The sequence below is a fragment of the Hydra vulgaris genome, chromosome 03 (assembly GCF_038396675.1).
Source record: "Hydra vulgaris chromosome 03, alternate assembly HydraT2T_AEP".
Lineage (NCBI taxonomy): Eukaryota > Metazoa > Cnidaria > Hydrozoa > Anthoathecata > Hydridae > Hydra > Hydra vulgaris.
In genome coordinates this window covers 46,441,547-46,458,427 of record NC_088922.1, presented here as the reverse complement: position 1 = coordinate 46,458,427, position 16,881 = coordinate 46,441,547, and the positions used below count along the sequence as shown (strand labels likewise).

General features: G+C 28.0%; 2 protein-coding genes across 2 annotated transcripts; one reads left to right on the top strand and one right to left on the bottom strand.

Annotated features, from left to right (window-relative positions):
- Positions 1-70: 70 nt before the first annotated feature.
- Positions 71-4,274, bottom strand: LOC100201422 (dimethylaniline monooxygenase [N-oxide-forming] 2). Its single transcript, XM_065794513.1, has 4 exons — positions 3,536-4,274; positions 3,265-3,301; positions 2,315-3,002; positions 71-427 (listed from the first exon to the last, which is right to left on the bottom strand). The coding sequence occupies exons 1-4, from the start codon at positions 4,116-4,118 to the stop codon at positions 185-187; spliced, it is 1,551 nt and encodes a 516-aa protein (XP_065650585.1). The 5' UTR covers positions 4,119-4,274; the 3' UTR covers positions 71-184.
- A 6,411-nt stretch (positions 4,275-10,685) lies between these two features.
- Positions 10,686-11,036, top strand: LOC136078722 (uncharacterized). Its single transcript, XM_065794512.1, has one exon. It carries the CDS (start codon positions 10,686-10,688, stop codon positions 11,034-11,036), a length of 351 nt encoding a protein of 116 aa, XP_065650584.1.
- The last annotated feature ends 5,845 nt before the right edge of the window (positions 11,037-16,881 follow it).

Sequence of the window (16,881 nt, the reverse complement as noted above, 5' to 3'; positions counted from 1 at the left end):
AAAAGCAGATGGAAAGACTTTTCTTTACATAAAATTATAAATAAATATATAAAGAAATAAAGAAATAAGTAATGACATTTAAAAGTTTTAAAAAATAAAAAATACCAAAAATAATATTAAAAAAGCAAGTATATACAGTAAATACATAAGTAAATTTAAATTATCTTCATAAAAATGCAGAAACCTATATTTCACAAACATTCCTTGAATCTTTCAGATAATCGTAAAGACAACTTGATTCATTTAATATAGCTTCACGAGCACCAGCCCATGAATTTGGACCAAATAATCTGTACTCAAAAATACTTCTGCACATAAATAAATGCCAAGCTAATTTGGGATCTTTAAAAAAAATTGCTACTAAAGATATATTGCATCCAATTCCCTTAGCTAAATCTTCAAAATAAAGCCAAGCGCTTCCAGGAATCTAAATCAAATAACATAAAACAAATCTACATATAGAATGACTTTTGCTTGATTACTCTTGCTAAAATCCTTTTGCACAAAATTTTAGCTTTTAAAAGTCACAGTCCATTCCCTCTCGGAATCTATTTACATTTCAAAGCAAAAACTAATGATTAAAAGTAAAGTTTCAGAGAACAAACTAATGTTTTCAATAGTGTGTTCTTAACTGAGTTAATTGACATTTGATACCCATTTTACATTACTATGGGCTTGTTATTTGATAATAATGCCTATGACAAGTGCATTTTGAACTGTTTTATACCTTTGCATGCTATGAAAAAGTTCAAAAAACACTTTTAAAATGTTGTTACCTTTCACTTTAATGTAACCTGGGGCAAGTGGAGAAAACTCGAAACTAAAACATGTGCAAACATTTAAAAAATTTCAAAGAAGTCTACTGTAACAGAATTTACCCAGCACATATCAGTAATAAATGTTAAATATGTTAAATACGCATTTGTAAAGAAAAATCAAACAACAATTTACAAGAAAGTGAAAGAATAAATATTGATGCAAAAACAGCAGTAATCCAAGTATATATATATATATATATATATATATATATATATATATACATATATATATATATATATATATATATATATATATATATATATATATATATATATATATATACATATATATATATATATACATATATATATACATATATATATATATATATATATATATATATATATATATATATATATATATATATATATAAATATATATATATATATATATATATATATATATATATATATATATATATATAACTCTTATATGTTGTCAGAAAGTTTTTTCGTATTTTGTTGACAAAAAGTAAAAACTAAAATGCAAGACCGGAATTTTTTTTTCAACAAATGATAGACTGCCTGCCCCAACTAAACCCTTAGTCGATGTAGCAGCACTCCCTTGTGAGTCAGGCTAAAAGATAGTAGATGTAGCAGCACTCTGTTGCGAGTCAGGCTATTTGTCAGTCGATATAGCAGCACTCTGTTGCGGACTCAGGCTTTCTGTCAGTCAATGTAGCAGCACTTTGTTGCGAGTCAGGCTATAAGATAGTCGATGTAGCAACACTCCGCGCATGATTTACAGTAAAAAATAAAAAATAAAAACATTTAAAAAAAAAAAAAAAACATTGTTAATATTGTTAAAAACATTCAGAATGTTTTTAAAATATTCTGGTCAATTAAATTTGTGTTTTTGCGGGTTTTTTAAAAAATAATTAATTTGTAATTAAATTAATGGTTTTGACTTTTGTCCAACATGCAAATGTTGGACGAAAGTCAAAAGTAATTAAAAGTGACGTATTTGTTGGCGTAAGAATCATTTTTTTCCTTCCGTGCTTCCCAAATGCAACAATCTATAGAACTATATATATACATATATATATGTATATATATATATATATATATATATATATATATATATATATATATATATATATATATATATATACAGGGCCTATTTTAGGAAAAAAATTTGGGTGGCAGTAACCCCCGCCCCCTCCCAGCAAAATTTAGCAGAAAATTAGTGTTTTTTTGTGAAAAAAGCAATATTGATCATAAAAAACAGAAAAAAAAGGAACCTCAAATTTTAACTTAGACGGCGCCCAAATTGGCGCCTAAATACGGTCAACACTGTCGAAAACGACCTAGAATAGCCCCTGATATATATATTCAGTTTATTTTTTTTTTTTATACTTAAATTTATATAGTTCATTTTATAGTTCTCTTGAAAATAAAAAAATAAAACAACACAAAACAGGCCTTTACATAAATAAACTTTTAAATATTTTTGTATGTATGTTTGTCTGTATAAAAGAGACACAAAGTATACTTACAAAGTTTATTTCTTTAAGGTCACTATAATGATGCTTCAGATATTGAAACTGTTTATCTATGTCAGCATTCATTTTATTTTCATCTGGTAGTTTAATAATTCCTTTAAACACCTGTGCAGCATACCGAGCTTGCATCTCTGCCATTAATGTATATGGACCATTTAATGACACCATTCCAATAAATGCCATACTTTTATAAAATTTTGGATAGAAAATGTTTTTGTACAATGGTATGAATTTGCCATTATGTTTAATATTGACAACTTTATCAGATAAAAAAGAAAATTGTCGTTTATAGCCAGTGCATAAAACAATAGTGTCAACATCTTTTAAAAAAGTATTGTTAGAAAAAAAAACAGTACTTCCAGTAGTTTTTAAGATCTCAGGTTTTATAACAATTTTTCCAAAAAGAATTTGCATGCATAAAAAATCATTGATGCAAACAGAAGATAGCATAGATGATGACAAACCAAGAACATCCTGATTATAAATATGACTTGACATTTTTTTAAGAAAGTATTTAAAAAAGAATCTTTGTATAAAGTCTGGAATATAATCAAGCAATCTGAGTTTACTTTTGTTCAGAAATATTGAGCCATCTTTTAAGATTCTAGGTACTACAACAGCACCTCTACAAGTGGATACATGTGTAGTTTCATTTTGATTTGACAAGTCACATGCAACATCACTTAATTTTAAATAAAAAAATTATATATCATTTAAAAAATTTTATTATCCATACACTAATAAAAAAAAAGAATAAAAACAAATAATAACAAAGAATGAAAAATTATAGAATCAAAATTTATGTAAAAAAAAGTTTAAAATTCAGGAATATAAATTTGTGGTAAGGATTATGAAAGAACATTTTTACAACCACTTTTTTGGTACTAAGGTGATTTAAAAATATGGTTTAATAGTTTAAAAAAGGGATTTACAGATAAAACTACTGTAAAATCAATAATATAATTAGAAGTTTGTTAAAAGCTAAATTATTTATAAAATAATACTTTAAAAAACAAAGTAAGTTAAATTAGTTAATTTAAACTTTGCTATAAATAAAACTGTATTAATAGTTTTCCTAAAAGTCATATTGTAAAACAGAATTTAAATGCAGATTGTAATGATCAAACTGTATAAAATCTTTATTTTTTCAATTTTAATACATAAAAATTCAAACAAAAGGAAATCAAAAAATTTGGGCAAAAAAAAAAACTTTACCTCCTGTGTTTCCTAGCCCATATACAAGTACTCTTTTATTTTTGTATTGAATTGAATCCTTAAAATGTCTGCTGTGTATAATTTCACCCTTAAATTCACTTAGAACTTGTTTAACTTTTTTTGGAATATATGGTTTTTTATAAAAACCCGAACAAACCAGCACAACGTCAAAAAGCTTCACTTCACTGGCACAACACTTTGGTTTAATAGTAACTTTCCATTTTGTGTCAGCTAATAAAGCATCTTCAGGCTCAACTTCTAATACAGAACAACCTAATTTTATAACTGACTGCAAATTAAAATGATCTGAGTAAGAATTTAAATATTTATAAAAATTTTCTGCAGACATAAACAATGGGTAATTATTTGGTGGAAAGTCTGAGAAACACATTGATGTTTTGGGAACATTTGTTATTATAGAGCGTGGAATATAGTCAAGACTGTCCTTATTCCACTTTCCTCCAATGCTTTCATTTTCATCGTAGCAAATCACTTTAAACCCTGCATCAAGCATGCATTTGGCAGTAGCCAATCCAGATAAACCAGCTCCTACGACACATACTGATTTTCTATTCTCTCCCATTCGTTCTAATATTTTATAATACTATAATGACTTATTTAAGGTATCATTCTTGAAAATTATTTAAACACTTAAACTTTTTTTCTTAACTTAAAATGGAAAAAGGAAATGTTTATGTTTCATTTGTTTACGATGCGTTAAAAGTACATGAGACTAAATAAAATGTATCGGCTTTATTTACGGCAATATTAAAAAGCATCCGGAAAAAAGATTTATTTTTTCTTTTTTTTAAGATTGTCATTTAAGATTGTCATAGATTTTTAAGATTGTCATTGATTTTAAGATTCTATTTTTTTAAGATTGTCATTTAAGACAACAAATAATTTAATTGTCAACAAAAAAGTTAGGCATTATAAGTGTCAGTCTTTTTTTTGAGGGGATTTGTAAGAATATATCCTTTAACGGTTTTGATGTTTTATAAAAAGAATCTCATGAAACCAAGGTATATTAAACAAATAAAGCGGTGAGATTTTGTGATTTTTTTTTAACTTTAAGAAAAATTTGTTTACCTTTGTATATTTTTATCTTTGTTTAACTTTACCTTTGTTTATTTTTAAATAAGTTATTGTTTGTTTATTGTTATTTTTTGTTTCATATATATATGTGAGTGTATATACATGTATATATATATATATATATATATATATATATATATATATATATATATATATATATATATATATATATATATATATATATATATATATATATATATATATATATATATATAGTCTTCAAAAACGTGTTTTCCATCACTAGGTTCGTCAAGAAGATGGTGAACCTACTGATAGAGAAACGCGCCATTGAAGACAACTAAAAATTAGGTAAGTGTTTTTACTAATTTATTGCTCTGTTCTTTAAGAACATTGAGCACTCTATTTGTAGAATACACTAACATAATATATATATATATATATATATATATATATATATATATATATATATATATATATATATATATATATATATATATATATATATATATATATATATATATATATATATATATATATATGTTTCCTTCTCTAATTGATTTAGGTAGGTAATTGTAAAGTTTGGAGTAATAAAACAAAGTAAATTTTTCCCGAAATCCCAATTCAATTCTAGGAATTTTCGCCAAAAAGTTGTTATTTCGCGTTGTTATTTTGCATGTTTTAAATAGTCAAAGAACTTGCTCTCAAAGTAATATAATTTCTAAAGTTGCTAAACAATTTTTCTAAACAATTGTTTAACAATTTTGCATGCAAGATTTGTATACAAAAATAATTAAAGTAATTTTTGTTGTTGTTGTTAATAATATTTATTGTACGCGTGTGTTAAGATTTTAAACCTTGAGTTATAAAATTTAAAGTAAAGTGCGGAGTAATCTCGTGTGTCAAGTAACTATTTTTAAGCGACTATTTTAACGGCACATTTATCTTACGATACAAACGGCACATACAACTTACGATATATCGTAAGATCGATAGTGGTACAAAGTAGTGTAAACTTTTTTTATCTGTAATCCTAATTTTTTTAAAATTAATGTAAGTTCTCTTAAACATTTTTTGAGGTTTTGTGATTTGCCAAACGTACTCTCTGCAATTTTTTTTTTTTTTTTTTTTAGATTTGCAACAATAGTAGTGATAATGAAGTATACTTCATGATCAAGAAAGTATATAGTAATATAAGTTAAAATAAGTAACACCGTTGTTTAGCAATATTACTAATATTGTAGCAGACGCATGTAACTATAGTAGTATAACTAATATTTTAGCTAACGCAAGTAACTAAAATAAGTCGGTTAAAACGAGATTTAGTGATACAAAAATCTGAATAACCTATTATATAAAAACTGTACGCGTTAAGGGGGTTTAATCGCACTGACGTAACCATGGTTCTTCGAGTCTTGGTCAAATCAAGTTTTTAACGCATAAAACCATATACGCAAATACCAAATTATGAACCAAGTTAAATGTTAAGTTCACCAGAACACGTTTTAGATGAAGTAGCAATGAATTTCTCTGATTAGCTTACATCAGTTAAGTATTTATTTGTTACAGAAGATGTATACTTCAGTGTTCCGCGAGTGGATACAATGAAAATTTTTCAAACAAAACTTTCAAATAATATCTACATTGTCCCTAAATATAATTCAAAACAAATTACATATTTAATTCAATATCGACCTTATTTGTGGAAAAAGATTGCAAATACGATAAAAGTTAGTATACAGCAGTTAAAATCGAAACTGGTGTTATTACTGATGGATTTTAACATTTCCGATTTGAAATGCTTTTTTTAAACTAAAATTCAATTCAATTATATAAAATATGTCTCAGATGTATAAACTTTTTTTCATTAATTTAGCTATGTATTTCCTCTAATCTTGAATGTTATTGTTGAAATCTAATATGAATTCTCGAATTTTTTTATTTTTTATTTAACTATTAATGAATTATCATTTATTTTACTTTTATACAAATTGGTTTTAAAATATACACAAATATTACGGTTTTTGTAAATTAAATACTCCTTTATTTTTCATTTTTCGTTCTTTATTTAAATATTACTTTATTACAATTTGTTATATATTTTATTTTTATATTTTTTAATAAATAAGTTGTATAGTATACGTATATATTACGGTTCTTGCAAAATGTGCTTCTTAATTTATTAATTATTTATTTTAATTTTTTTCTTTTTTTACAATTTTTCTTGTTTACTTGATTATTACTCTTAACATGAATATTGTTCTTGAAGGTTTTCTAAAACTAATTGTTATTTATTTTACATTTTTTCAATAAACAATTTGTCAAGTATAAATATATTATACGGTTATTGTAAATACGTACGGTTCGAGCTCGGTGATAAAATAATATCTTCTACTTGCCCCGCCAGTGTTTTTATTTATGTACTTTTTAAATTGTAATTGTTTATTAAAGGCGAAATAAACAAACAAAAACAAAACAAAAAGAAATCATGACAACTCCAAGTATAATAAATAAACTAGAAAGATTACACTCATTATATTTGCGTATTCTTATAAAGAAGTAAGTAAAAATGATTCACCGTTTCAAAACGAGGTTTAAATTGTAATTTGAAAGTGTTGATATCCGCATGGAAAGGTGTAGAAAAATGATTCACCGTTTCAAAACGAGGTTTAAATTGTAATTTTAAAGTCCGCAAACAAAGGTGTTGAAAAACGATTCATTTATAAAATTCCGATAAAGATACATAAAAATAGGAAAAGCAGTAAAACAATTTATTTCATAGATAGAAATTATAGAGAAAAAAAGTATGGTACAAACTTGTAAAGTATAGTATCAAACAGGTATAATAGATTAGCTGGAGGAAAAAGGAAGCCGAGAATAGTTTTAAATTGTGGTACACTCTTTCACGGCGTTAATTTTTGTTCAAAAAATCTCCCGATTGCCAGTTTGCGCGTGTTTTCACACTTATAGTCTTAGTAAGTGGAAACCATGTGAAAACGACAATAAAATTTTAATAGACCAATCAATATCAAAAGTTTTTGCGAGTGGTTTCTATCGGTACAGACATTTTGCGCTAAATTTATAAGAAAACAAAGCGTATGGATCATTGCAAAAGTTGGACACTCCAATTATAATTATACTCCTGGATGAAAATTAATTATCAAAAAACTAAAAATCTATATGTAAAATAATTTTTTAAACTTGAAATTTTGTAAATCACCAAAATTAAACAACCTCCAAAAATAATTTAAAGAAATTATGAAATACAAGTAATTTAATTAGTAAATAAAATAAAGGGAAAATTCTTCTATAAAAAATTCTGCTATGAAAATTTTAAATTGGTTTGTTGAAGATTTTTTTAATTTCGTTGCAGGAAGGTAAGTCGTTAAGTACAGCCTGCCAATACCTAAAAAAACAAAAATAAAAATTAACTACTCTTCTATCAATTTATCATACATGCTCTAATTTCATCCAATTAGTAAATTCTATTTCATAAATCTACATACACTGTAATTTGCATAGCTTGTTGAACAGCCTTACTTTAGACATGTTGTGGATTAAATAGCTAACTTTAACTTAACCTTAGAAGTACTATATACAGTAGCGGCATAAAGTCTTTGCCACACTCAGGAAAAACAAGAAAAAAGTCATTTATTTTTATGATGCAAAAGTTAAAGCACCACCAAACAGCATCAAACATGATTCAAATTATATAAATGCATAGCATTTGTAAAAAAACAACACAAATATAAAAAATGTTAATATTTTGTGTGTCCACCACGCGCTTCAATGACTGCCTGTATGCGCCTAGGTATTGACTGTACCAGCTTTTGAACTGTGGCAATTGGGATTGCATGCCAAGCAGACTCCAACTGTTGCCACAATTCATCCAAATTGCTGGGCTTTTCTGCACTATTCTGAACAGTTCCTCCCACAAATTTACAATGGGGTTCAAGTCTGGACTTTGTGGTGGCCATTGAATCACATTGATGCGTGCAGTTCGAAAGTATTCAGTAACTTTTTTGGCTTTGTGGCAGGAAGCATTGTCTTGATGGAAAACAAACGTCTTATTCCTGCCAAAATGCTTGGTGGCAGATGGTTTAACTTGTGTTTTGAGTATTTCTATGTACTTGTCTTGGTTAACAGTGCCTCCATGTTTCACTGTTGGTGCAACACATTGAGAACTAAATCTCTCACCAACTTTCCTTCTAACATACGCTCGTTTTGCTCCACAGAATACAGTAAAACAACTCTCATCACTCCACAACACTTTATTCCACTGTTCAACAGTCCAGTTCTTGTGTTGCCTTGCAAATGCTCGTCGCTTCGCAATATTGTCAAGCCGCAATAATGGCTTCTTGGCAACAATTCTGTCATTCAACTCAGCTTGCTGAAGGCGTTCCTTACGGTTCTTGCTGCCAGATTGATGCTGTACGTTTTTTCCATGTAACTGGCTGCATCAGAAGTGATGTAAAAGCCAGACTTGCCCGAACCAAAAGCCGATCTTCCCGAATGGTCGTTTTGCGTGGTCTGCCAGAACGCTTTTTGTCTTTTACTGTCCTGGTCTCTCTCTCTCTTTTGATGGTGTAGGTGACAGTCCTCAAGCTAACCTTTAATGCTTTAGCAATTTCCCTGCAGGAAATTCCTTGTTTTGACATTACCACTATTTGCAGGCGTTGTTCAAGAGATAATGGGATGGCCATATCGATAACAATCCTATACAAAAAATTTTTTTCTATTAACTCATAAAGTTATGTTGAAAATAATTGTTCACGTTATGTTTAGTTGACAAGAATAAAAAATAAATTAGAGATTTGGTGTGAAATAATGATATATGTGTAATTGTAGTTAATTAGACTAATTATAATTACTAATTATAATTAGTAATTAATTGATAATTACTATGGTGTTAAACCAATCAAAACTGTAGTAAAAGTTATATAAATCGAGATATAATCAAAATGCAAAATCATTTTCAGAAATAAAATGAAACCAAAATATTTATTTATTGCTTGTACATTCTTTTTGATATTTCCCAGCACAAATTTTTTAATAAAACAGAGCAGCTTTGCAAGTCATTACATCTGTGATACCTAAATGTGTAATACTAAAAGTATTGTGAATTTCAAAGGTATTTGTGATACCTTTGAAATTCACAATACTTTTATTCACAATATATATAAATTTATATATATATATAAATTTATATATATATATATATATATATATATATATATATATATATATATACATGCACACATATATGCAAAGATACATTAGTCATTCATATATAAATAAATGATGATGTAGGTTAAGTTGTGTAAAATGATTTTAATGTTTTTTTATTTTATTGTTATTTGATTAAACTGTTATTTTGTGCTTAAGTAGAAATTGTAAATGAGAACTTATAAGAGAAAAACTGAAAAAAGCCTTTATCCAACAGCAGTGGTAATAGAGGCAGCAAACCATATTGATGGAAAAGAAATATCGATTAGAGCATCTGCAAAAAGTTATGGAATCCACTACTCAATTCTTTTTCGTTACATAAATAAAGTAAAAAAAGCTATTAATATGGAAATGCCGCTACCTATTCCTGGTTATCAAAAGTCACGCCAAGTTTTCAATTTAGAACAAGAAAAAGCTATTGCTTTATATATACCAACAGCTTCTGATATTTATTATGGATTATCACCTTATGAAGCACAAAAACTTGCATTTGAATGTGCTATAAAGTATAGCCCTAATTTTCCAAAATCTTGGTTAAAACTTTCAATGGCTGGTCCTGACTGGATGAGAGGGTTTTTAAATCGACATTCAGGATTGTCTATCAGAACTCCAGAAGCAACAAGTCTTGCACGAGCAACTAGTTTTAATAGTGCTAACGTAGGTGTATTTTTTCAAAAATTATCAGATGTTTTAGATAGAAATCATTTTTCTGCATCTAATATTTACAATGTTGATGAGACTGGTATCACCACTGTGCAAAAACCAAACAAGGTAATTGCTCGTAAAGGTATTAAACAAGTTGGAGCATTAACATCTTAAGAACGGGGGACACTAGTGACAATGGTGTTAGCTGTAAATACATGTGGCAAATATGTGCCTCCAATGTTTCTATTGTACATTGTATCGTGATGGACCAAATGAATGCATTGGTGCTTCGAATGGGTCAGGGTGGATGAATGAAGAGTGCTTTGTTACTTACTTAAACCACTTTATTCGGCATGTCAAGCCCAAAAAAGAAAGTCCTGTGCTATTACTTTTAGATAACTATCAGTCTCATTTATCTGTTCAATTAATAACATTGTGTAAAGATAATGGTATAGTTTTGCTTTCCTTCCCTCCTCATTGCTCACATAAGTTGCAACCTCTAGATAGATCTGTATTCGGACCATTCAAAAAATGCGTAGCTAATGCACAAGACTCATGGATGAAACAATGGCCATGAAAAACAATGAGTATATATGATTTGCCAGGAATTGCACAAATAGCCTTACAGCATTCTCTTACACAACAAAACATAACATCTGGTTTTAGAGTGGCAGGAATATTCCCATATGATAAGGATATATTTTCAGATGCAGATTTTGCTCCATCATTTGTTACTGATCGTCCAGCAACTCAATCTAAAGCAGGTATTGATATTAGTATATCAACTTCAATCTCAGATGCAATTCCATCTCTGGCATCATTAGAATTTTCCCCAGAGAATGTAAGACCTCTGCCAAAAGCACAACCTAGGAAAGAAATACTCACTAGATCAAAGAGAAAGTATGCAGAAATTCTTACAGATACTCCAGTAAAACAGCGACTTATGGCTGAAAAAGAAGAGTGAATTAAAATGGAATTAATGTAATTTTTTGCATTAAAAAAATTGTTTTTTAAACAAAATGTTATTGTGTTTTTATATCCTAAAAACAGAAAAGTACAGAACTTAAATATCCTAAATACTCCTCTTGTCTTTTTTTAAACTTAATTGTTGTTTATTTGACCAAGAGAACTTTTTTTTTTCAAAAACAGTTTTTAGTTTACTAAACAAATCAGGTATATTTGAAGTCTAGCATAATAAATGTATTGCAACTCAAGGAAAATACTACTTTCTTTTATTGTAATTATAAAATTTTTGTTGCCAGATAGAAATTACAGATTGACTAGTAATTTTCTGTTAACTCTACAAGGCTTATTCTTTTAAAGTAATGTGTTGCAACTTGCCCCGTTCACTGTTGCAACTTGCCCCGACGCGGGGTAAGTTGCAACATTTTTTTTTTCATTTTTATTTCACTATTGCGGAATAACTAAGTTTTATATTATATTTATCAATGTTGGATTAACATGTCACTAAGATCTATTTTATAACCATGAAAAAAAATTTTCAAAAATATTAAAGTTTAAGGAGATAAATACAGTTTTTTTAATTCTGTTGCAATTAGCCCCGGTCTCCCCTACCGTTGCTTTAATTTCTTTTCCTAAAGTCACAGTAGTGAAGTTTGATTGGTTTATTTATCAAGTCACGGCAGCGAAATCTGATTGGTAGATACTTAAATTCGTGCAACTGTTGATTTGAATTTTCTCATAAAAACACGCTATCGTTGCTTTATATTTTTTTTTACATCACTAATTATTTTGATAGCATTTTAAATCAATATACAAGTAGTTAGTTGAAAAAATCTTTATATTTTACTAGTTTTAATTTACTTTAATAATTATTCAATTTATTTAGCCGTCAAACGATTTAACACACTAACAAAATGACTTTAAAAACATAATTTAAAAACTTGGATAGGATGGGGGAAAATGAAACTGACATTTCGGATATGTGCGTCAATAATCATTGATTTACAGCTGAAAACTGTTAATTTGTTGTATTTGAAAAGTTTCCTCAACTTTAATAGTAATAATAAAATAGTTGCGAATATCCGGTGTCACAGGAAATTTTGCGGCTGCGGCATAATTTCCTAGGAAAAATTGCCGCTCACAGGAAAATTTCCCGCTTAATGCGTGACAAACAGAAATTAATCATGAGTCCATATTTAAAATATGAACGACGAAGAATGCAACAATCTTGTTGATCTAATTTTCAGAGGATTATACCCTCATGGCATGGATAAGATTAGAAAAGATGATTAAGAAGAAAGTCTAGAAGATTTTTGGTAAAGGATGGCTTACTTTTTTACTACGATAAAAAAAGAAACATGGATCTGCTAGTAGTTCTAACAAGTCAAAAAACTATGATTCTCGAAGGCTGTCATTCTGCAATTCTTGGTGGTGGACACTTTGGTCGAGATAAAACGTTAGAAAAACTCTCCGAGAGGTATTACTGGAAAGGGATGGTAAATGATGTGAAGAATTTTTGTAAATATTGTGATAGGTGTCAAAGAGCAAGCAGGTTTATACACTAAAGTTTATTTTTTGTTATTTATTTAAAACAATAATAACAATGATAATTTTAATTTATAATACTGCAGGTATTATTATCTAAGTTATAACAAAAATTAAACATAATTGTGTTATTTTCAAATTGTATAAAGTCTTTAAATATGCATAATTTATATTATTTCCTTCATAATATACTTTATAGAGCATTTGAAAAACACTCAGCTGAACTACATCCTATTAAAGTTAAAGATGAAGTATGGAGTACTGTTGGAGTTGATTTAATTGGACCTCTTCCTTTAACAGAAAGGCAAAATAAATATATCGTAACAGCCACCTGTTTATTCTCCAAGTGGCCTGAAGCTGCTTCCTTATCTGATAAAACAGCTACAAGTGGAGCAGAATTCTTGCATACATGCTTTACAAGACATGGTTGTTGTGAAGTTCAGATAAGTGACCAAGGAAGAGTGTTTGTAAATGAGGTACTGTGTTGGATTTTGTTTGTTTAAATGTTTTTGTTTATTTTTTTATTTTCATTACTTTTTTTAAAACTCTAATTTATGTATAACTTTCATAATTCTAAATTTTGAAAAGTTGATATATCAAAATTGGATGTAAAGGGTGAATAAAGACTTAGTTGGAATTTTAAAACTTTTTGACTTGTTCATTTAAAGTTGAAAAATGAAAGCTAAAAAAACATTGGCTAAACATCCTCATCTGCAATGCATATATAAAAATATTTTTTTCTTTGTTAATGTTTTGCATAACAAAAATGTTTTATGCCAAAACTTTTTTTTTTAATTTACTAATTTTTATTTATTTGGTTATGATATACTTGTTTATTATTTAATATAAACCTTATACAAGCCTTTTTTACAGACCATTTTATAATAGACCTATTTCCTTATATTTTTTCTACTCAGGTGAAGAGTTTTTATTTTTTTTTGTTTTGTTTAGGTAAACCATGAATTAAATAAAATGATGGGAACAAAGTGCAACGTAACAAGTGCCTACCACCCACAGAGCAACGGTCAAGACGAAAGGTTTAATCAAACTCTTCAGCATCAACTTTTAAAATATGTTGATGAAAACCAAAACACATGGGATCTATACATTGAGAGTGTATTGTTTTCATACCGTGTCTCTGTTCAAGACTCTACAAAACAAACCCCATTTTATCTAGTTTACGGAAGACAAGCTAGGCTTCCTGTTGATTTACAAATAAAGTCTGTAAAAAATGATTTTGAAAATAAACCTACGATTGATGACAGTTTAAAAAATAGAGAAAGTCTATTAGAAAATGTAATAGAAATGTGAAAAAATGCACTGCAAAATATTCAGAAAGCTCAGGAACGCCAAAAAAAAGCATATGATGCCAAACATTGTTCTGAAAACCAGTTGTTTAAAGTTGGCATTCAAGTGTTAATAAGAAATAGTAAAAAACTTTCCAGAAAAGGTTCAAAGATGGAGCCAAATTGGACTGGCCCATAAAAAATTTGTCAAATTTTGAAAAAGAATACTTTTCGTTTATGTTATGTAAATGATTGCAATAAGAAATTAAAACAAATATACAATATGACTCGTTTGAAGATATATTATCCTATTTCTGAAAATATGGTTTTAAATAATATTGTTGAAAAAGTCCTAAATAATTCTGAAGAAAAGTCTAAACCTATACCTGAGGAACTTTCTATTTTTACACTGACAATGAAAAAAGTTATACTAGACATCAAAGAATTGACTGACGAACATATAAATTTAGCTCAGTTGATAATAAAGAAACAGTTTCCAGATATTATTGGTTTGCAGAATACCTTGTTGTCACAGACTGATGCATTTAAGGCAGTAAGTACAGATAAAATTTCTGTTCAGATCCATTTTATTAATTCTCATTGGGTCAATTCCTGTTCAATAAATGGATCAATTTCACTTTATGACAGTATGTATAACAAACTAGATTTGCATCTAATTAATCAGTTAGCCAGATGTTACAAGAATTTTGCCGATTATAATTGTGAATTTCCACCAAGTATTGTTGTAAATGTTAAAAGTGTCCAACAACAGACCGGAAGTTTGGATTGTGGATTATTTGCTATAGCTAATGCTGTGCATTTGGCTTTCGGTAAACAACCCGAAACTATATCATATAATCAATAGTTTATGAGACAACATCTTGAAAAAATGTTTCATGCTGGACAGTTTAAACCCTTCCCATTACTCAATAAGCGAAGTAAATTGAGTATTACACGTAACAATCCCTCAACTATAAATGTTCAACTGCATTGCACTTGCTTAATGCCTTGCACTTATGATTTTATGGTTGCTTGCAGCAAATGCCTAAAATGGTTCCATATTACATGTGTCCAATATAAAGAAGACAATTCAGTGCAGGAGTGGAATTGCAAAATATGCATACGAAATATGCCATAAATATTTTCTCTATAAAATATTTCTGTTTTTTTTTTAAATATATTATCAACTCTTGTCTTTGAGTTTTATTTTGTTATAATAATTCGATTCAGCTTAATATATAGTGTGGCAATGAATAAAATACTTTGAAAAAGTACATTGAAAGCTAGAAATATTAACATAAATTAAATTTATAAAAATATTAGCAAAACCAACTATTTTATATTTAATGTTAATAAAAGTAAAATTATCAATTAAAAAAATTCTTTTTTTATAATTATTTTAATTGGTTAAGGAGGATTACTTTTAAAGATTACTTTTATTAAGGCAAAGGTTTTTATTATGTAACGTACATAAAAAGTAAATAGATTTAAAAAGATGGAAAAGAGCTATGAATAATCCTTTACAAATTTTAAGTTAATTTTAATTTGAACATTATAGTGTGCTCCTTCAATTTAGCTTGTTCGTTTAGGCAAAAAAAATTTGAAATTTCGAAGCAATAATGTTAGGAAAGATTGATATTAATTAATTGGCTTTTTTCAGCAGCAAATTTTCCTGCGAGCGGCAATTTTTCCTAGGAAAATATGCCGCAGCCGCAAAATTTCCTAGCAGCAAAATTTCCTGTGACACCGGACTACTGATAACACATAGGTCATTCTTCAAACATTTCATAAACCATTTTTGCGATTCTTTTCGCGCCAAAATTAAATTTATGACAATTTATTGCACATAAATATGATCTCGAAAAAGTTCGAAAATTTGCTTTAGAACCAAGAAAGCAGTTAAGAACACATGAAAAAACATTTCTTTAAATAACCAACAATGACAGGTCGTGATTGACATTGTTGCTTTTTGAGAAATTTTGATCTTAGTATTTTATAATGTTTTATAAGTAACAATGGTTTACTGAAAGCAAATGTTTTAATAATTTGGAGCATGTACGAAACAGGTATCAACACTGTATGTAATCCTGCAAAGTTAATTACGGCTAAAGATGTTTGTACAGTGAAAAAACTCGTGATAAGTGTTGCAGAAAATTTAGCTACTAGTGCAGTACGTGCTGCAGAAGTATTTGTACCTCACTATTTATATTTTCCAAAAGAACATTGCATCACTGTTAAATTGATTTTCTTTTACTATTCGATTGATCTGCTGCTCTAAAGTATGGACTGAGAGCACAATTTTCATTTATCGGATGAGACAATTTATTAAGTACTATCAAAAGAATTCTTGTTTATTATTACTTAAAACTCATCATAACCACAAGACGTATGAGATTCAGATCCATCTAGAAATTACAACATAAATTTCTAAGAACATAATACAACGTAAATGCTAAGACAAAGAAAACAGCTCTTTTATAATTTAAATACTTATATACAAACTTTTAGAAAATTTATGAAAATGTTAAATAATAATAATAAAAAGCCATAAATACATGTATTAATAAAACAACATACCATCGAGGTAATGTTGTTTATTTTTAAGCCTCCGTGCCATAAGGTTTAGGT